This window comes from Lutjanus erythropterus, chromosome 1, assembly GCF_056507025.1.
Source record: "Lutjanus erythropterus isolate fLutEry1 chromosome 1, fLutEry1.hap2, whole genome shotgun sequence".
NCBI classification, from domain to species: domain Eukaryota; kingdom Metazoa; phylum Chordata; class Actinopteri; order Lutjaniformes; family Lutjanidae; genus Lutjanus; species Lutjanus erythropterus.
This window is the reverse complement of record NC_139317.1, coordinates 44,787,896-44,811,418: the sequence shown is the minus strand read 5'-3', so window position 1 is coordinate 44,811,418 and position 23,523 is coordinate 44,787,896. Positions and strand designations below refer to the sequence as shown.

Here is a 23,523-nt window from a genome sequence, read left to right as displayed (position 1 = left end):
TCCCAGTCCCATCCACCACCCCACCATCATTGCCCCCAGTCCTGCTCTGCTTCACTGTGGCTTTTAGACCTCCATCAGTTTGCTGATCTATGATATTTCTTTAAATATCTTCTGTCCGTCAGCCTGCCATCCTGGTTCCCATGCACCCGGAAAAACTGAGAGAACTTTAAGTAATGTAAAACAAAACGAGAGAACATCCTGGATCCACGACCCATTTAGGGATTTTCGATATGAATTAATATGGTGCACTTTAATGAGATGTCAACACAGGAATCATACAGTGAGAACAATTGACCAAAATATCAAATGTCTACTTTAGCTTGTGTTGTTCCTTTGTTTGAGTAGGTTAGCCAAAAGCAGGGAGTCCATCTGCTCTGATACGAGCTGTTGAGAAAGTAAACAGTAGAATAAACCAACCATTACCCACGCTCCATTTGCTTTAACTAGCTTCGTCAAAGTTGTGTCTGCGTAGTACAAAAATACTAGCCTGGAAACAAGACGAATCTGCGAGCTCATGTTTTATTTGCTCTGGCTGATCCGTCTGGCGTTCCGTCCTGGAAGTCTTTGTGCCAGTGACAACCAGAAGCTGATTTAATACAATGAGGAGAGTCATCGGTCCAGGTCTGAAAAGTTACATGCGCAACACAGCAGGCTTACAAAACTCAGATAAAACTGTCAAGCTAGGGCAGTTTTGATAAAAATCTGAATCGAGATTCTGTTACTGCATTGCTTATTTCTCATCTCAATTCAGCGTTACGTCATACATTTCATTGCTCTGATTGGTTGTAGGTCTATCCAAGGCAATTTGGTCTGCACCCACTGATAACACCCCTTGGAAATCAAAAATGAAAAGTGATTTTACAATGCTTTGCACCTGTGAATAAGTTTGGTGACGCCAGGCTAAAGAAATACCATAAAAGAACCAAACTGAAACATTTTGGGGGGCGGAGGGCTAAGATGCACAGGTTGGAAGCGAATAAGTGCCACAAGTAGTCCTCAATGTAAGGTTTGGAGTCCCCTAGCAACTTTACTAGGACATGTATTTACTGTCTGGATTATGTTCACCGGTGATGTTTTTTGTAGTCCAGGTACTGTAAATGTTCTTGCACCTCAGAAATCATCAATCAGTCACACTCAGGTGGATGGTGAAGAAGCATAAAGTGAACTCTGACACCGGAGAAGAGGGTTTACATCTTGTGTCGTGTGATTAGTCTGAGGCAACAAAAACATTTTGGGAAAAGATGGTGCTTTTGGTTAAACACTGAATGAGAAATTATGTCCTGTCTCATTTCGATGTTAAACCAAGACCACAATCACTCCCTTACCTGACCTGACTTTCTTAAATATCACAGCAAGATTCAACATTACCTATGAATGATAATGGGTTCAGCCAAACCATTCACTAGTGCTGACACAACAAAGAGTGGAGATAGGTCTGACTATGTAAAATTATAAGGAAGCTGATACCTGAATATTTGTGCATGCCAGGCAAGCAGTTAGAGGAGGGCTGCAAACAGCTGTCAAAGATGTTCTCGTCACAGCAGTCAGTTCGCTGCCAACTCCTCCAGAGACTGGTCTTAAGCACTCAATGTGAAAATTATATATTGATTCTAAAGTGTTCAGGTTAACCACAGTTTACAATGGATCACATTCAACTCCTAATATAATGGTCAAAAGCCAAATAAAGTGACCATTTTAGTAAATAATTTCTGATTAAGTTTCAAAGGAAATGGCAGAAGGGGATATTAAATGGATTTCTGATGTGTAAATTTGAATTTGGCATAGTTAAAAGTTTAATTCAATACTACAACCATTAAAATTGGCCCAAACTGTGAATCTCTATGGTGAAACATGGTCAAAATGGATCTAAGAGGTACACTTAAGATTTTTATCACTTATCTGCTGTGCTAATTAGGGATGCCACAAATTCAAAATCGTTTAAAATGACCAAAATCAAAAAATGAATTGCAATTCTCTCTTTTCTCTCCATAATTAGACTTTAAACATGACATGGTGTATCTTCCCAGCTGTTATATTACTATTGATACCATAAAAACTATTTTTCTGAATAAAAGAGGAATTTGAAAATGTAAAATGACAGTTGTCAGGGCATATAACCAATCTGTTGATCTTTACAATGCAAGACTAGATAGTTTAACAATAGCATAGCCATCAACGCTAAAAAAATTTATAAATTGAAAGATCGAATTAAATTGTGACCTTCAAATCAAAAGCCAAAATAAAATTGTGGATTTGGGGAATTGTGACAGACGTAATGTGTGTGCCACCAGTTTCCTCGACTAGTCAATAAGTCTAGCTCTTGTGTTATTGGACACAAAACCCCAGAAAACACCACATCGTAATTAAGTTAAGTGTGTGTGTTAAGGTTTCTTAAATTGTCTTTTCTGTATTGTTTTTAGTAGACAAGTTTACATTTGGCCAACAGATTTGTCTGTAGGGCCACTGATTAAAACTACACTTATCCCTGCACAACCTGCACCGATTAGTGCGGGTGATACATTCAATAAAAATGATCCAAATAATAGAATGCACAAAAATTGCCAAGTCATCCCCATCAACCTGTGTGTAGTGGAGATGTTTGTACAGTTGAATAAAACAGATCAACAATTAAACCCTTGTGGGTCCTTGGAAACTTATCAAATTGTGTTCCATGGCCTCATATGTGTGTATTTGGGGGCCTTTTGACATGAAAAGGCTTGAGACAGCCCTGAGAGAAGAAACAGGGAGGGGAAATGTGGGTGGCAGAGGTTTTGAAGCAGGACCTTTTATGAGTGCTGTGATTATAGTGAGGCTCAAACTAGGTCACACACTTTGGGCCTGCTCGCACAAAGAGCAGGAGTGTTCTCATTGTGCAGGAAGATTAGCAGGTTGAGAGTATTATGGTAGGGCAGAGCTGTGCAGGGCCAGGCATGGCCAGGAGCTGCCACAATGCCTCACAACACACAGCACTGCCTCTGTCTGCATCGACTTCCATTACCTCATAGCTATGTGCATGCTGATAATATGTGATAGTGTGTGGGAAGCAGTGCTATGTAGGGTAAGGCTGAGATATGGAGCCAATCACAGCCTGTCCACTTACTTTCATCCTACACCCTTATATTTATGAGCCATTTATTGTGTAACTGACCAGTACAACACAGTTTGTCTGCCAATGGATCCATCATTAAGACTGTATATTAGACCCACAAAACTCTGAGATTTTCCAAAGTTACCAAATAATGTATGACTTAATATATTTGATAAATATGCAGATATCAACTAAATTAAAAAAAAATCACACTGAGGGCAAAGTCTTGAATCATACAGTCACAGATTTGACAACTTTACAATTAACTTGGACTTTAGCACCAGTGACTTGTGACTTCACTTGGACTTGAACCTTATTACTTGAAAATACTTGATACCCAAAAGCCCAAACTTTAAAACTCTGTTATTTAAAAAATATTATTAAGTATTAATCCTCAAATCAATTCATTTTCCTTAATTTCCTGAATCAGCTAACACAAACGCCAACAAGTTGATACTTAATTCCCCACATCTACTTCATATGAACCCAATCTGACAGCATCCAATCAAGTTGAAGGAGAGAACCACATAGAATTAACATTTAGCTACTAAGCTGTAGTTGCAAAATGATACCAAAGATCATTTTGTTGGTGTACAAAAGACTATGGAGTTCTCAAAAAAATGAATTGGAGAATGCAAAACATGCAGGTCGAATATTACAGACAGAGACGCAACTACTTCTTCCAACATCTGAAGTTGCACAAAGAACAGTAGGTCAAAACATGTTTACAATTTGAAATGGAAACTTTACTTTGTTGATCTTGGCTTGGGACTTGGAAATTGGTACTTGATTTGGAACTTGAGTGCAAACACTTGAGACTTAGACTTGCAATAGAATGACTTGCTCCCACCTCTGGCATACTCTCCAAATGAAAAAGAACCTCTGCAGGACTGTAACAGCTGCCAACATTACATATTACTTATACTTGCCCAACAAAGGCCATGAGACAAAAGCATCGCTTTGAATGTCAGTGTTTTAGCTATATCTAAAATATACCATCTGTGTTCCACTGCCACTGTTTTCCCACTCAGACCAGAGAAAGACAATCAATGAAAATGCCATTAGGAAATATTGAAAAGATTTTGTCGGGCCAAGCAGCACACAAAGCTGCTGTCACAGGAGACCAGTCCTGAAAGACAGCATCAGTGGTTTCAGCAAATGTACCAGAACCCTCACTTGCTAGTTTATTAGACAGAGCTAGCTAAAACTAATGTGGCTTTATGCAACAGTAATGCATAAAACAGAGAGGTGTTTCTCTTACCTTCATTGATAGAAATGAGTGTGGCAAAGGTCTCTAGTGGCCAATAAAAGTATGACTCAAGTCTTTTGGGAGCAAAGGCGGGTGACTTCATTATAGAGCCACAAATATTCCACAGAGGGAGGAAGTTGAGGTGGATGGATTGGTCAACCAAACTTTTAACACTGGTTTATTTTAACCATAACCACTATTGTTTCCTAACCTTAAGCAAGTGGTTATTATTGCAACCAATAATCTGAATGCAAACCAAGGCCTTTATTTAACCTTAGCAAGTACTTATTTCAACCAAAACCATGGTCTTTCCTAAAGCACAGTCAGATCATAAAACGAATATATTTATCCCAGTGATTTGTGTCGCTTTTCAAAGGCACAGACACATCAAGTAGTCATGCTGGTACGAATCTCAGAAAATGCCCCTGTGTATGGTTCTGTGGAGCTGATACAATTTTTGTCATTTCATTTGGAGAACAGATAAAAGTGAAGAGCAATTTGACAAGGCTAAAAGTTTCTGAGGCTTTTGCTGGCTGGTTAGGACTGTGGTCCAGGCAACCAGAGGGGGGAAGCAATTTCAGGAGGTTTGCCACTCAGGCAAGGTTTTACTCAGAATCATTTGCCAGTAAGTCTTCTTCAGTCCAGGTGGAACATGGAAGAGGGGTGGAACAGGAGGCAGAAAGCCAACAACAGAGGTGTTTAGCCAGGGGATGGATTTTTCAGTGTGTCCAGTTCAGATCCTAGCTGATGACTACAAAATAAAGAACTTTAATATTACACCTTGCCATTCAATTGTGCACGGCACAATCAAGCAAGCAAATTTTGAGCTAAATCTGTTAAGCTCAAAATTAAATCTGTTAAAACCTTCTTAATAAAAAACTAAATGAAGACAGTAAAAACTAAGGACATGCTTAGAGAGAAACCAGATCAACCATTTTGGTGCAATGGAAGGGAGGAATTGTGTTTTAAGATGTATGATTTTTTTCAAGCTCATCTGAAAACTGCTAATGTGGTCTGTCATTGTAGAGACCGTGGTGTTTCATGGTCATTTCAGTCTAGAATGTTTATTCCCTGAAGCGCAAATTGTTGAACTCTGGTTGGAGTGAGGCAATGAACAACCAACTTCTTGAAGTGATTGGGCCTGCTCATGCACTAGGTCAAAGCTGACTGGTCCATGGTCTGAAATCATAACTGGATGAATTTCAGTTACCAATTTGGGATATGACAGAATAACTAGGGAGCAGTCGATTTGGGAATAATATTTATGAAAGGATGAGTAAAAAATATTCTCTATTTGGTTCGATTTGTCTGTTCTGAAGAACTGCAGAAACATGGCAGCCTCGCTGGAAAAGTACCTGTCCTTCTCCTTCTTTTCCACTTGTTTTTTTATCATTATACTTCAGTTTAAAGCTGGTGCAGGGAATTACATTAGCAAACTCCTTCTACTGGTAAGAATTTTATCTGAGAAATTATTCTCAGAGTTTTTGCCCTGTCCCACCCTAACATGAGCACCAAAATGTCGAGGAGAGTGAAAGAGATAAATGATGATCCAAGAAACATGGTTGAATTTTAAGATGAAAGAATGTTTTTGCATTTTGATCTCACCTGGGAAACAAACAAATCTCCAACACTTTGGTTCAGACAGATTTAAACCAGTCCTGCCTCTTGTTGGGCCAATCACAACAATATATTTACTGCTGAGTGGGTTTGATATAATGATAGACAGAGGAGCGTCACCTGCCCACATTTGGGATTAACCTTCAGGGGAAGATGAGTAATAATATTCTCTATTTGATGGCTTCTTTGAATGCCAACAATCACCAAGACCTAGATTCTTATGACGCTGTTTTGCAATGTCAGAAAAGTTAAAGTTTTAGTGTTTGATCGCTCTAGGTTAGAGTTGAAGATTGTATCAAAGTCTCCTCCTACTATAATTATTAAGTCATGGAATTCCAAGTGTGAGGATACTGTGTGAAAGAATATCTGGACTGTCGACATCAGGCCCATAAATGACTATTTTTACCCTAACGATGTGTGAATAGGTGCATAATCTAAGACGCCTGATATACTTGAGAACAGATGCAGATGAGGACAGCTGCATGGACAGTGGATGTGTGCACAGTTCTGTACGTACTACATCGGGTGTCCACATACACAGGCGCATTCCACACGTGTGCCGTCGGCACAGTTGTAGATAGATGCATTCCACATGGTCATAAATTTTGGGAGGCTCATGGTCGTCCGCACAGATGTCAACACGTGCTCTTAAAGACATGAGCAGCTGACGAAATTTACGTCACAAGGTTCCTACACACTTTAAGGCCTCCAGCTGATCATCATCAAAACAAAAACCTTTAAAGCCCCGTTCACATGGTTACTCAGGAGATATGCTTTTTGATCTCCATGTAGCTCAATGAAGTAATGTGATTCATGGCGCTCTTGTGGGGCGTAAGCAACCCTGAAATATGGGGGTGATTTTGTCTTTTTTTTTTTTTTTTTTTTATCATGGATCATGAGAAGAAAGGAAGTACAAAAATATTCCCAGAGTTTATGGAGCCACATAATGGATCACCTGTCAAATCACAACAGAGAGATCCCTGTCTCTGTAATTGATGTCACTGATCTCACTATAGGTTGCTAAAGGTTTGGTTTGGTTTTGGATCTTGTCTCTGGAGCAAAATGAAAAATGAGCTCCACTCTGGGACACTTTCACGTTAGGTCATGGACTGCTGTCACCTCATTGATTGTACATTACCAGGACCAGTGTGTAGGTTTTAGTGACGTCTAGCAGTGAGCTTGCAGATTGCAACCAACTGGCCATAAAACTCTCTAGAGCTGGTGTTTGGTTTGTCTGTTCTGGGCTACTGTAGAAAAATGGCATTGCAACACGCCGCCATGTGTGGAAAAGGGCCTGGACCCTCTGTAGATATAAAGCCCTGCATGTTTTAGATGTTTCCCTGCCCCAACACACCTGATTCAAATGATTGAGTTGTTATCAGGCTTCTGCAGAGGCTTGATGATGAGCTGATCATTTGAATCAGAGGACCAGGGTTGGGAAACACTGATCTAGGGTAATGAAAACACAAAGTTCAGGTGATGATACCCTAATGAAAACATATTTATGAATATTTCTGCCATATTCTGCCAATCAGTTCCCCTAAATCTTACACACTGGACCATTAAAAATGGTCACAGACAAAGAAGTTCAAATAAAAAAGAACTGAACACAGCAGCAAGGTAGAAAATCCAAGTGCCGTTGGGATGCCATTTGTCTTACTCATCTGGATTTGTGTGATAGTTTGAGCTGTTTTCAGGACCTGCCCTGCCTTTGATTGGTCAGGACAGGGTTTTCACTTGTTTTTGCCAATTAGACTTGAGTTATTTAGAGGCATGACATCTGCAAACTCCTCATATTGGTAATATCAGAAAAATTATGTTTTTCACTGTCCCACCCTAACATGAACACCAAAAGTAACAGACAAGTAAGACTAGATGATCTAAGAGATGCTGAAGTTTTAGATGACAAAATCTTTTACATTTTCATCCAGTGCCCAAACTTACATGAGGTACTCAGGGACCTTTACCACCAACATGGAACCAGCATGTAATTTTGATCCATTCTGAGCATTTTCACCACAAAGAAACTGCTTAGGAATCTGAAAAGTTGGGTCGTAATTGAAACCTGGAAAGCAGGTTTTCTTTGGGAACCAAACTGGACATGTCATACTCAGGTTGTTGTGTACTATGCAGCGTCATCTGTTGATGACATCCTTGATTACAATGGTTCCACTCCTGACTAGTGGAAATGCAGACTGTTTCATTAGATAGCACCAAGGTTCCAAGGATTTTGAACAGAACCAGTTCAAGAACCGGAGCTTTTTCAGTGGAAATGGACCCTCAGCACTACCTCACAGGTTCCATTACTCTGCTTGGTTGTAGGTCCATTCTGTACAGAGGCATTTTGGTCTGCATCCATTGATAAAATGAACAGAGAGATCACAGACTAATTAGTGTTTTTGAATTAGTCTGAAATGCCGGGATAATTTTGAGCATGACTGCTTGTCATTATACCCCACTGAAAACAGACAGACAGAAGAATCTGCCAGGCTGGAAGAGGCGGTGGATCCAGTGGGATGGCTGGACTATTACATAGTACGCTATAATCACAGGCTTGTTTTCAGAAATTGGAGCTGAACCAGAAAGCCTCCATCAGAGACAGGCTTAATGCACAAGCCTCAACATAATTCCTTCAACTTTCAAATTGAGGCTTTCAAGTTTAGACCTTCCAGGTTCCTTAGGTAAATACTCTATTAGTGTAGATCATTTTGTCCTCCCAGGGGAAAATTCAAAACTACACAATTAGTGATTATACCCCGGATTAAACTTTCAACTCTTTTTGAATAACTATTATCATTTCACTTGTTTCTTAAGAATACCCAAAAGCTTACTTGAGTCAACATTTTAATGTCCTAAGATAAATCCATTTTAATGCACAATATTACAGTGAGCTGAATAGGGCTGAATGTGTTTGCAGCAAGAGTCATTCTGACAGTGACTACAGACAGCCTGGTTGTGTCAGGACCTGCAGCTGAGAGGAAAACAAGGAAGCAAGGGAACAGATTAGCAGGGAAAAAGGAAGAAAAACTCTTTCCACACTCCTGTGGGTCAATGAGGCTGAGGTGACACGGTTCACCGAGCATCAGTTAGGAAATACCACCATCTGCTCTCTACATGCACCTACACACTCCACCAAATGAACTGTCACCCTGCTTATGAACACTTTCAAGAATCAAAGGAAAGCAAAGGTGTAATTTCCACTGGGGGTATTTACCTCAGCCAAGGTCATGTTTTTGGTTCCATTTGTTTGTGTGCTTGTCAGCAGGATTACAGAAAAACTACCAGTCTGATTTTTATGAAACTTGGTGGAAAGGTGTAGCATGGGCCAAAGAAGAATCCATTAAATTTTGGGGAGGATACATTGACAGTGCGAAATAGGGTATTAGAATCTCTGTTTCTTTGCGCTCTGAGAAACACTGGACATCACTGCTTTATGCAATCCGTTTTCATCTCAGGTCATCAAATACAGATGTCTTTGTCCTGCCCAGAGCATGTCCTACTGATGCAGAAGGTACCCTTTAGCATCTCTATGAGACAGTGCCAGAAAGCCTTTGGAACATGTGGTTAAAGTTGTGAGACTGTTGAAGTTTGGTTAGCTTTAGGCTCCAAAACTACTCTTTTAGGTTTAGGAAAAGACCATAGTTTTAGTTTTGGTTATGTAAGTATGTTACATATGTCGTTTTAAGTCAGTAAAGGAAGTCACATGAAATTTGTAACATTATGTAGCATAAAAAGTTTTGATAACATTGACTTTTGGTTTCAGACCGGCCTGGTACATCTCAATGAGATGCCACAGGGCGTGAGAAAACATCCACATTTGACAGCCTGGGATTGAGAACAGGCCGGTTTTATGACAAAATAATTAGCTGATAATGAAAATAATCATTCCTTGCAGCCCTGATGATGAACTGGAACCAGGAGCCAGTGAGCCAGGGATTGAAACCTCACCAGTGCTCTTGTGGCTATATGGGAGCAAATTCCCATGACCAGTGGGTGTCAGCGCTCAGTGTACTGGCATTTTGCTGGTTTCCTGTTTTTATCCTTAACTGGTTTGGCATGTTATAATGCTCAACTGCACTATTCAAATGCCTTCATGTAATGCTTACATAGTATATGTTACAGCCAAGACCATCAGTCAGTGAATTGTTGAATTGATCAACAGGAAATTAATCTGCAACTACGCTGATAGTCGATTGGCCATTTTTTAAGGAAAACAGGACACTCTGGTTCTCCAATTTCTGTTTTACATTATTAAGCTGAAAGTCTTTGGGTTTTGGACTGTTTGTCAGACAACACGAGACATATGAAAACATCACTTTGAGCTCTACGTCGATGATGTACATTAAAATTATTTAACTTCAGACTTCTGGTTTCACACGGGAAACAACCCCTAGCCTCCGGGGTAAGAAGCAATGTTTTTCATTTGACAAATCCATCCACCACACCTCCTTTATGTGTGTTTTCTCTCTCTTTATACTACGTCACCTGACGCAGGTTTACATTGAAATTTCTTGAAAGCCTGGGGTGCCCTGAGCGTCTGTACAAGATGCAGATTGCTGTAACAAAACATCGATATTTAACAGCCTGGTATTAAAAACAGATGGTTTTTTATGTCATTTTGTAGACCAAATGATTAGCTGATAATGAAAGTAATCATTAGCTGCAGCCCTAATGAATTCCAAAAGGCGCCCCGTTCCCATTCAGCCCCTTTGGGATGAACTGGAACCCCCGACAGTGAGCCAGGAACTGAAACCTCACCAGTGCTCTTGTGGCTGAATGGGATCAAATTCCCATGACCAGTGGGTGTCAGCGCTCGGCATACTGGCATTTTGCTGGTTTCCTGTTTTTTCCTAAACTGCACTGGCTTGGCATTTTAAAGTCCTCATCTGACACATCATCAGACACACACACACACACACTCACACATGCAAGCATACAAAAAGTCATTTGTAAATTAATTCTGATCATAGCATTGATGCCAGCAGGGCAGAATAAAGATTAATGAGTCTTTCTTACCTGCTCTGTACTGAAGGCCCGTTCTTTCCTCCAATGACTCTCTTTACAGCCATCTGAAGGCATCAGGTATCTGTTCCATCTGCTCGCTCTTTTTAACATGGTGTTACACACTGTCAAGCCACAATTATGCACAGCAGATTCTCTGGTCACATTTTGTGCAATCAGGAACGGATTGTTGCAAACTAACCACTGAAACTTCTGTGCTCTAATCCGCACATAATCTGCTGTTTTGATGAACTATTCTACACATTTTCTGCTGCTAATCAACAGGTGTGTTGTAAACAGACACACTGAAAAACCAACATGGAAAACGGAGCCCATAGTCTGTTTGCCCTGCCTGTCCTGGCAGATTCCACCACAACAGCTGAACAAGTGTGATTAAAACATCCGGAGCATCAAACACTTGCATGCACAATTCTTCAAATTAAACCACTTGCTCCATTTTTGAGTGCAGACACTTCACCAGAATCTGACAGAAAAATACAAAAAACAAAACATTATGTGCAACTGCTTCAATGCCTAATGTTAGATGGCTCTTTAACTGGGCAGGGAGGCTATTATGCCAAACATCAACCTAAGTTGCCTTTATACTAAACTATAACTAGCGTGTTTTTGGCTAGACCTCAAGCAGCCACTTGAAAAAAAAAAAAATTCAATCAGTGCACCTACAGTAGATGGTGGTCGACATGCCTCCAGTTTGGAGAAGCAGCAGGAGTATTGGTGTATGAAGCTAAGCATGTATTGCTGTGGACCGGGTCAGCAGCAAAACAAGCAGTATGTTATATTAATAATATTTTCACCACTGTCCTTTGCCTATTTTAACAGGAAACTGCTTTTAAACAAGCCAAATATCACTCTGCAAAACCACCAGACTCCACTGACAAAAACTATTTATTTTATGTCACAGATCACAGGAGTTGCTGGTCTACTGCTACCTTGTTTGTGTTATTGTGTAACTTCTATGTTTTAAAATGTTACTTCAGATTCACCAAAGTCACACACACAAAAAAAACAAGGCAGCGGTAGACCAGCAATTACTGTGTTTTGTGAGGTAAAATGACTGTTTTTGTCAATGGAGCCTGGTTGGTTTGGAGAGAGCCTATATAAGAGTAGTTTTCTGTCAGAAAATGCTGTCAGACAGCAAGTTAAAGAAGTGAAAATATTCTAAATATAATGTGCACTTAAACTGGGGATATGTTGACAGCCATCTGCTGTAGGTAATATACACTTGCACTTCAAAGAATCCAAACTATCCCTTTAACTTTAGGCTTTAGTATTATAAATACCCCAAAACCTAGAATCATGCAACTCTACATTAAAGGTCATGTAAAGCAACAATAAATGTGTGTTCCGATTTTGTCACATCACAGAGATGTGTTTTTAACCACCCAACCAGATTTGAATGATAAAAAAAATAGTTACATATATAAAATTAGGTCTCAAAATCATGAGCAGTTTTCTCTGCTCTGAAACACCGGGGGTGTGTCCGCTCCACTGTCTCAGTGTCAAACACCACTATGACCTGAAAACCACCTGAAAAATGGACACTCCATCTAGCAGCATTATTCGACATGTCCAGACATGTTTGAGTCACCAGAGGACGGTGACAGGATGGTATTGTTTTTCTTCTGTGTCGGGTTGTTGGAACTGAAGTGAGTTGAAGTGAACTGCTGGACTGATTTGTACTGAGAGAGTCGCTGAAGGTGCATTCGTATTCATGTGTCAGGGCTTATAAGCAGGGCTTATATAGTGTTCAAAAAATCCTGAACACAGAAATCGTAAATACAAATTTAATGGTTTAACTCCACAATTCAGCACTACATAGTTCTCAGTCTTTCCACATTTTAAGCAAATATTTTCTGACAACTATAATGTGTTTAGAAGAAAAACTCCCTTTTTCCTTCACAAAGACTTTCAGAAAAAGTTATTTATAGTAAATCCTTCATATTCAAATTCATTTACAGGCCGTTGGATCTGATCTGAAGCTGAACAGCTTGACAGAGTAGCAACTGAACTCAAACCATGAGGCCTCTTTAAAAGGAAAAGAAACCAGACAGCCAGTCGCACATACAACACGCTCACAGACTCCGTGCACACACACACAAACATACACAGATACATAAAACCAGATGAAAAGTGTCATGGGACCCTGAATGTCAGCTTCAGGTGTTGGCTGAGTGTGAGAACATTCACACTCCTTCCTGATGTTTCAAAAGCTGAAGGCCCCTTCATATGAAAATCAGCTGGACTCTGTTCAAAGGTGTATTTCATTTAACAAAGGTTCTCTATGACAAACACTGCACTCTGAGGGACTTGGACGGCAGTATATCACACTGCCCGACTGAGAAAAAGTCAGTGCGGAACTCTGGTTTGTTTATTAATTTCATTCTGTCTCTGTGTCATTTACAATTCAGGGAATGTTAGAGCCCTTTGGTAAACTCAATCCACTGGGCCAAAAAAAACCCTCTACACTCTGGGTTCATGTGGTCAAATGGGGAAACAAGCAGAAAAGAAACTGCTTTGACTTTTATGGACCGAGGCCAATACTCTGACTTCCAAGGGCATAAATCACAATTGTAGATGGAAGAGTTCCAACATTACATAATACAGAAACAGAGAGGTTCACAGAGGCCGAAGACATTCATGTAGGAAAAGGAACAGGACTTCACAGAGTAGATCATTCTTTAGCAACCCCATCTACTACACTGTGTGTTTATTTACTATGTATGTTTAACTTCTCTTGCCAAATGCATTTTTTAAGAAAACATAATTGCTGCCTGGATTACATTCTGGTACCTTCTTTTTTCCAGGTCCAGCAGGGCTGGTGGATTCAGGACTCTGACAACACTCTGAGAGCAGGGTTCACATCCTGCATCCCATGTGTTGTTAGGGTTATGCTACTAAAACACTTGGTTTGGGTTAGAGAGAGTTGGTGGTTTTGATTAAACTTTGAAAATGTCAAGGCATCCTGTCTTGTTCTTCAAGTCACAATCCTCTCCAAACCTCAACTGAGAGCTTAAAGTTCCATAAAAAGAACCATAGAAAAGTTGATAATACTTGAGTTGCCAGTAGCAGACTGTGTCGGAAAACAAATGTTGACAATAAAGCATTTTGCACAGTACGTTCAATGTGTTCAATATGAGGCTGTGCTCAGACTGACTTTAGCAGAGCTCCTTCATGTCACAAAGCCCACGGCACCGCAGGGAAGCAAAGCAGGGGGCAAAAGAGGTGGGACGTGAGACGTGAGGGGTGAGACATAACAGGACAGAAAAGACACCACGTTCCAAGACAAAAAAGATACAAGAAGACGAAAAATACATCAAAATGTTACAAGACAAAAAAGTAATGAGACAAAAATGGCTTAATAAAGTTTAACAAGACAAAAACATGTAACAAAACAAAAATGTAAAAGATGTAACAAGACAATAACAACATAAAAGACACAAATACATGTAAACGAGACAAAAAAAGACGTAACACGATGGCAAAGAAGTCCAACTGTAACACGACAAAAAAAATACATAACAAAACAAAATAATCATAAAATATGTAACAAGGCAAAAAAGTAGTAAAATATGCAATAAGACAACAACATAAAAGACATAATGAGACAAATACACATAACAAGACAAAAAGGACATAACAAGACTAAGAAGAAAAGTTGTAAAACATGTAACAAGACAAAAAAAATGTTGTAACAGATGTTGTAAGACAACAACATAAAAGACGTAACAAGACAAGAAAGATGACAATATGAAAAAGACAAAAAACAACGTAAAAGAAAGAAAAGGTGAGCTTTTTCAATACTTTCAGATCCTGTATTTTTTCACTTTTACTTAAGTAAAGAAGTTGAATCAGTACTTCTACTTTCACCAGAGTCTAGTTTTACTCAAGTATCTGTACTTCTACTTCAGTACACAAAATGTATGAATTTGCCACTTCTGCAAGTAAATCTGAAGTCTTTGCACTCAAGTTCCAAGTTAAGAAAGGCAACTCCTGAGTCAGTTTAAGACTGACAAGTCCAAAGTCAAGTTCCAAGTCTGTCTTTAACAAATGATAATGTATTCTTTAACAAATCTAATGCAACTTTAACTACAGAGCCTTGACTTACCATTCTTTGTGAAAATTTAATCTAATGTACAAGTATTGAATGAAATTGGAGGTTGTTGTGTCTCTTTTGCATACTGCACTAAGTATTTGTATATGAGTAAAATTATCTTTGGTATGATTTCTTTCCTAACATAACATTAGTTCTTCATGGGTTTCTCCTCCAACTTGATTGGATGCTGCCAGATCAGCTCAACCAATAGTATTAAGAAATGAATGGACTCATGGCACACTTTTTTTAAAAAATAATAATAAATCTAAAGTTGTCCAGCAAAAACTTTAAACCTGCCTCAACTTTTGCTAAACTGCACTGAAATGTCCATCAATGGTAATTTACTACACAAGAGTTATCAAAATTATCAAAGCTCTTTCACTGGTGCATAAAAACGCAATTCATAGAGGATATGTGGAACTACTGAGGACTCCAAAGACAGTGATGGAGTAAGAGCAGACACCACTGCATGATGTTCTAAAGCTCAGTCAAATACACGTGCATCAGACCAGAGCAGTGAGCCTTTGAAGGTGAACACTCATCAGAAAGTCAGTCATCTCTTCACCTCCTCCTCAGACTGTTTGATGATCTTATTTAGCCTGTGATCCTCAGCCTCGTGTACACCGCCAACACAGACACAGCTCTGTAATAAAACAGTCCAGCTACACATGGTAAAGCTCTTCATGTCCCTCAGAAGAAAAAAAGGCTGGACTGGCCTTTTCCATAAATAATGTCAGGGTTCTCTCTCTCTCTCCCTCCAAGCCAGCTTGTTGCCCAAGTGTACACCCAGGTATTTGTATTAATCATAAGTTTAGTCTTTTCCTGAAACAATCCTGAACAAGTTCTTCAGTTTACCAGAAGTGAGCTGCACACCGCAGTCACCGATCAGTCTCCTGTCATCCTCCTCAGATCATTCTGTCATTTGTCCAAACAGTGGAGAGCACCAAGCCTGCTAAGGTAAACTCTCTAAGACGATGAATGTTTGGGCTGTATGATCCTCAGGCAGAAACTCGGAATTCATTCATTTTGTCTGCATCTCTGTCGAGTGACAGAGCAACCAATCATAAAGGTTATTACCACTCCCTGAGAGGCTGATTGACAATTCCAATATTAAATTGAAAAACCATCAAAATGAGCTTTCATTTTCGAGAGCAGAATCGAAAGCATTCAGTGATTCTCAGAGAATTCATTTTTTTTCTCCACCCTGACCTGTCTGCAGCATCCGTCATGTGTCAGAAGGGGAAAAAACACTTCAGTGTAGTTTACCGACCATTAAATCACACTTGGTGCCATATAGATCTTTTAAAAGAATTTGAAAATGTAAATGACAGCTGTCAAGGCGTAAAATCAAGGCTCCGTTGATCCAGACTGGTCTCACTCCCACCTCATCAGATACTGATGAAATCTGCACCCCCCTCGATGACTCCTACAGACGAGTTATCCATTTGTTGTGAAACCGACACACCTGGCTTTTCAAGTGACTTCGATGTGAACTGATTTGCAGCTGTTTAAGACACTCCAGGCTGTTGACGTAGTATAACTGGGTAGAAAGTCCACACATGGAGGTGGGTGGATGGATGACTCAAACAAGCACACGACTTTCACCCAGGAGACCAAGGTTTGCGTGAAACCATGATGTTATTTTAAGTTGTAAAGCACATAGCATTACATATGACATATGACTACTGTGTTGTGGTAACCCCAAACATGGTTTTATCCTAAACATAACCAAGTATTTTTTGCGCCTTAACCTAACCAACCGGTGACCCTTTCACAGTGTCAATAACATGTTAAAAACAGACTTTTTGACCACATCAGAAACTTCAGTTAAAGTGTACCTTCTGATCCAGTCTGATGCAGCAGCCCTCTAACTCAGTATCAGTCTGAAGGGTGGTGGTAGTTTTGTCAGTATGTGACGAGTTAGGAAAAGAATGCATTAGCTGATCTTTACAGATCAAATCTCAATAACCTGACAGTGGTATATCCATCAGTGCAAAATAAAAAAATGTTTAAAACAACCTTAAAATGTGACCTTAACATCGAAAGCCTTATCAAATTGTTGATTTGGAGATTCGGACACCCTTACCTCCTGAACTTAATGAAGCAAACCCATGAGCGCAGGATTGAAGTCTTAACTTATCAAGTAGTTTAGCATGCTTAAACCTAACTAAACTTTACATGATTTGCATACAATACTTAAGGTCTGGTACACCTGTTACTGGTCCACTCGAACGGTCATGTATGTCATTTTGGGAGTCATTGGCAATCAACCTATTCTGTCACTTAGGTATGAGGATCTTTTGGTCAGATGGTTGAATAGCTTTGATACCCCATCCTTCAACATTGTTCCTACAACAGATTGAGGAAGGATATGTCCGATGATTTGTGCAACTTTCTAAAACTAACAATCTAACATTCACACCAACTTTGTGGCGTGATTGACCAGCTGAGCAGAGGTGAGAGGGACACATAGTTCTCTCTTTCATTCTTAGTACAGCTACCTTTGTGCGAACAACCAAACCGAATGCTATTAACACCTTTCAGGAGAAACTGTCTGAAAATGTACACCATCATCCCCATAATTAAAATGACTGCCAGTTTCTCACTTTGGCAGAAACAAGCAGAAATACTCTTCTGTTCAAGGATACCCCAAGCCTGAATGGACCCTTAGGGGAACTGGCCTGTTAGTCATCTTAGCCAATAAGTGAGTGAGAGGAACGAGAACATACAATAGATCCACCCAAGAAAAATGACGGCAGTGGTGTTGAAATGCCAGAAACACAACTGACAAGGACCTCTAGTGGACGTGTGAATAATGACTCTGGTAACCTCACAGAGAGGAGGTCGAGGTGCATTGTTAAACCAAGCTTTATCTACAGTGGTGGCAGATTAGGAAATATGAGTCTTTCTGTTATGGCCATTTGTAACAGGTTTGGAGGACAGTGACAAACTGCTTGGCGGCAGAATGCAAAATGCTTGTATGGATTGGTTTGGAAGGCAATTACAAAAACAATGTGTTCTGTCATTTGATTTGGAGGACTGTTGGTCCCCAGTACAGCAATCCATCTGAATTGGAAGAAAAAACATTTCCAAAAAAGACTCAAAGCGTGTTTTCCCTAGTGGTGTCCCCAGAGACAACAAACATCATCCTAAAACACCCTGACAGTTTGAGATGGGCTGTGTGCTGCATGACAATAAGACACAGCTGTTTCAGATGGCTGTAGATTACAGTGCTGTTTGGATGCAATGCAGCATTTTCACAATCAGTCTTAGCACTCCTTTTTCTCCTCTTAATTGGTCAGGATCACGTTTGAGGTAATGGCTGGCAAGCATCCTTCTTTATCATCATCTTTATCAGTCCGCCATTTTTACTCAAAATTACTATGAAGCATGCAACAGTTTTGAGTTAGACACACGTACATATGCAGATGTGTAAGAGACACAGTGGTACTCACCCACAGTGTCACAGGGTTCGTCTTTGTGAACGCAGAAATCTGTCCTAAAATAGAAACAAGAACAAGTTAACTCAGTCTATCTTTCATGAAGTACACAAATTCTTGACTCAAACAAGTACAGATACTTGTGTAAAAAAGTCTCCGGTAAAAGTAGAGGTACTGATTCAACTTTTTTACTCAAGTAAAAGTGACATATTTTTGTATCTAAAGGGGATCGTCGACATGGGCACACGAAACAGCTGTGTTTCCACCTTACCACTTAAGTGAATTACATCAATGTACGTGCTTTTCTTTTTCATTTTGGTGCCTTATCTTGACTGCATGCAAAGGTTTGTTCAAGTCAGTCTCCAGTAAAAAAAATGTGGCTTGCTTGTTGTTCACTTCACTGTGCAGAATGATGCATGTGGAGAATTTGTTTTCACTTTCATCTGATAAAGGGAGAACAGTTTAAATCTCAGCAACTTTAAATCTCAGTTTAACACATGGAAGTACTGGCAGGATTGGAACCAATCATGCCTCATGGTCCAGTATGAAGCCTCCACAAGTGTGATGTGGAGACCTGAAGCTACAGGTCACAAAAACTGAGAATGGACTTTTTTGTAGAGTAGGGTACATCTTGCGTCCAGCTGTTTAACTTCTGAAATAATGTTTTAACCATGTCACTGCACAACAGTTTGTAATACTAACAGGCGAATTTTACAACTCTGGAAAGTTATCACAGCATCTTTTGTCGTGAGGTAAACAGTAGAAATATGGTGTTCATGTGGCAAAGTAATCTACCAGCATTTGGGAACTGAGGACACTAATTGTTGAAGTTTTGAAAGTGAAATTCTTTTTCATTCTTGCTTGATATACAACTTCAGGTGCTCAACAGTCTCTCTAGTCACATTTCGTGCTTCGTAATGCACCACACATTTTCAATGGGAGACAGGTCTGGACTGCAGGCAGGTCAGTCTAGTACCTGAACTCTTTTACTACGAAGACACACTTTTGGAACACGTGCACATTGTGTCTTGGCAGGGTCTCCCTAAAATAAGCAGGGATGTCCCTGAAAAAGACGTCATCTGGATGGCAGCATATGTCACTCCAAAACCTGTACTTTCAGCATTAATGGGGCCTTCACAGATGTGACAGTTACCCATGATGCCATAGGCACTAACACACCCCCATACCATCACAGATGTTTGCTTTTGTAGTTACCGCTGATAACAATCTAGATGGTCCTTTTCCTCTTTAGCCTGGTGGTCAAGATGTCCAAGCATCCCAACTTTTTTGTAATTGGGGTTGTATTTGACTGGCCAATGCAGAGTCTTGCCAGATAAAGAAATTGCCAGGATTCAACTTTTTTGCAGTACAGCCTTGCATTGTTTATTCCCCATAAAAAGGCTGAAGTTTATCAGTATGCCTTAAAGGTGACACAACACTAGAGATGAAGGGTAACTGACCACGCTGACAAAATGACAGTGTCTGCACATTATTTTCAGGTAGAGGAGGGAGAAGAATAAAACACTAAAGCATTTCAACCTATTAGACAATGATCTGGAAAGACCAAGTCCGGGAGAAAACGATGGAGTCATAAACACTCAAAGCAGCAGGTTTTTACGACCCTGGGTAGCGGCGAGTGTGCTAGCACTACAGCGACAACAGTGGAGGAGGAGAGCTTCCCACTGACATGTGGGAGCGCTCATCTACGTGTGAACAGCTGCACATCTGCATCTGGGAACTGGACCTCAACAAGACCTGGTTGTCAGCTTGTTTGAGCTTTATGAAATGTTACGCCATGCAAATTGTGTGTATGTGTACAGGCTTTTAAAAGGAGCAGAGGCTGATCATGACCTCGCCATGATGGTGGAAAAGAGGCCGGCAAAGGAGAAGGAGAGGTAGCCCACAACTAATTTTGAAAGCTCTTACAAACTGAATGATGCACCGTTTTGGCATAGAAAGGTGTCTGACCTACAAGATAAAAAGTAAAATTGTCTTAAGGTCTTTACCAGCACTAATTTATTTCTTGTCATTTTCACCTGGTCTCAAACTTGATTTGATTTATTTTGAACATAAAAAGATAAACTATATGTAGAAAAAAAAGAGAAACAAACAATACATAATGAACAGACATTGAAAGATAAACATAAATCAACATTTGATGTCCAGAAAGGAATAGGAAGAAGCAACATGCTTGTCAATCCTGTGACCTCATGTCTAGACGCAGTCCTTTCCAGGCCAACGGGGGAAGTGACCACCCAAAACTGGGAGGAAAGGAAATGTTTGCAGACAGGGCTCCTGAACTGTGGAACATACACAACAAACTCTGCATCTTTGACATATTTTTTAAGACACTGCCTTTACATCTCAGTCTACCAGTAATTTACACGACCACATGACCCTTTATCCATCCTCCACCCTAATCAAAAAATATGGCTAGTGTACTGTCCATAACACATTTGCTTGTATAAAATTGGATATCTAAAATACATTGTCTAACAAGCTGCTGAATAAAGTTTTTACACATAGATGCATCAATGAAAAAACAAATATGAAGTGGCTTTAATTGTTGTTTAACTGTCATTACTAGTTTCCAACCAATGCAGTTGTCCTTCCACACCCAGAACCCACACTGTGTAGGGAGCAAATGAATCTACCTGTGCACCCATAGGCATGTTGGTCTAAAAATGAGATGCAGTCAAATGCATTGTTGGCGCATTGCTATCAGTAGAAAGTGACCGTGCCACTGACCAACAAAAACCTGGTCCAAAGTCAATGGAGCCGTATTTTCCTGCTATTTGAAAGGTACACTGATCTGTAATATAGTAAGATGCACCTATACAGATGGGTTCACCATACATGAATATTCAGTGAATCTGTGTATTTGCTCATATACAGTCAAATGTGGTTGATGGGACAGAGGACTGGGAGTCATTCCAACATCCCTGATATGAGTTCATGCATGAGCTGATCTGTTCCTCATCAGAAAACCGTGAACCTGGCTCCTAAAGCAAATGGAAGATGGCATGAGTTTGATTCATGCTAAACCCAAACCACAGCTATGATTAAGAGACCCTGGAACAAGTTCCTTTGATTCTTAATGAATTATACAGCAACAACAACAACAAAAAAAAACATTTTTTTCTTCTGTAATTACATTGCAAAATTTGCATTAAAAAATGCAACATGCATCACAATGATTCAAAGAATCTGCCATGAAATCACACATCTTAGGCTCCAACAGGAATTTATCACCTTCCTTACAGTATTGCAATGCACTGCAACGTATTGTATCCTGATATGCATTATATCACCAGCTTCTTGCCAATACACAGGCCATCAGTCAGTGGATCTGAGCTGAGAGGGGCAGTGAGAGCCTGCAGCGAGGTTTCCATCAGCATTATGAGGACATGGTGACACAGGGCTGTTTGCCTTCTCAGGAGGATGCAAAGACTTGAAGCAGGACATAAAGGGATCACTGTTGAGGACGCCTCCTTTCACTGCAGACAACGCATGTAAGAGATCCTCAGTGAGTTCAAACAGGAGCTTTGAGCTTTGTTATATACATAAACCTGACCTGACCGTGTTGTGTGGAAAGATTTCTTTCAATAAATGAACAAATACAGACAATAAGTACATATATATCAGAATAAAGTGCACACTAAATGTTGATCTGCTGTCATAAATTGCCCAGTACTGTCAGTATAACTAAATCTGTCAGTAAATTAAAAATAAAAAATATGCCCCCATTCTGATTAGTTTGAGGCGGGGAATACATGTGGCAAACAGAAGAAAATAAACAACATGGCAGTAAATAACACTTGCTGTGAACTGCATTTCTAAATTCAAATGAGTTTCATAAAATAATAACCATGAGCTGGGAGGATTTGTGGATACATGGCAAAGAGCTGTCGGTACAGCAAAATCTGCACCATGATGCATTTCCTCTGGTAACCCCTGTGTTTACAGGGTCAGTGACTCATCTCAGACCCTGTCATCACAGCCACTACAGCCCATCTGGATCAGGTAGAGGCCCCTGGAATGACTAACAGCTGAGTACGACTGGATACCGTGTCAGCATTATCTGCAGGGCTGCGAGTGTGATCAAAGTTTGATTTATTGCTGCCAAACGTGTTGGCTGTGGCAGAACCCCAATCATCACTGTTTTCTGTCTGGCTGGAAAGTTTAGAGGACCTCTATTGCTGTGGACTCTTTTGTATCCAACATGATGTAAGTCAAAAAATATATTAAAAATCTATTAAATGTTTGACCAAAAGCTCCACTAAATATTGGCAGAGTGGATCAAATGCTTTTACTATAAGCCAAGTATGAACTGCTCTGAGAATTACTGGCAAGTGCTACACTGAGACGCTTGATAAACATGTCATTTACAATTGCAACACCCAAATGTGTCGATTAGCAGAACGAAACAAAAAAAAAAAAAATGGCTGCTGAGACGAGTCCCTCAAGCAGCCTCTCACTGCAGACTCAGACTGTGCCAAAGCAATAACTGATGCTATAGGAGTGTTTATCGCTGTGGATTTGTGACTATACTCCGCAGAGAATACAGGATTTAAGCATCTGGTCCAATGTGCCTTCACATGTGCATTTTATCTGCAGTTGTCAACCAGTCAGAGTCTTAAAATAGAGCATTACTGATGCTTGACTTATTAATTTTGCTATTTTTTTTTCTTATTAACAGTAAAGCTCAACAGTAACCTTCACTTTTTGAATGGCTCGGTTTCCATTTCCATTCATCCACTATATTTACATATCAGATAATTCTTATATAAAGAGTTTAAGCCTGGAGCCAACCAACCAGCTACAATAAAACATTTGATTTGGGGAAAAAAAAAAAGATTGGAAAACAGAAACAAGACAAAGATACAGAGACAGAGACTGTGTACATCAACTACCAATCCCATAACCCACTGTGAATGATACCACTTCTTCTTAAATCTAACTTTTGTCAGTATTGTAGTTTGTGATGTGTGTGTGTGTATATTAGAACTGAGCG

At 39.9% G+C, this 23,523-nt stretch overlaps 1 protein-coding gene across 2 annotated transcripts in view; it reads right to left on the bottom strand.

Moving 5' to 3' along the window:
- The window catches only part of adamts17 (ADAM metallopeptidase with thrombospondin type 1 motif, 17), a 188,465-nt gene that overhangs the window by 103,156 nt on the left and 61,786 nt on the right, over positions 1–23,523 (bottom strand). For both annotated transcript variants that reach the window (XM_084722188.1, XM_084722196.1), the window contains exon 7: positions 18,525–18,568. In XM_084722188.1, coding sequence (XP_084578314.1) covers positions 18,525–18,568 — 44 coding nt within the window. The remainder of the gene's footprint in view (positions 1–18,524; positions 18,569–23,523) is intronic.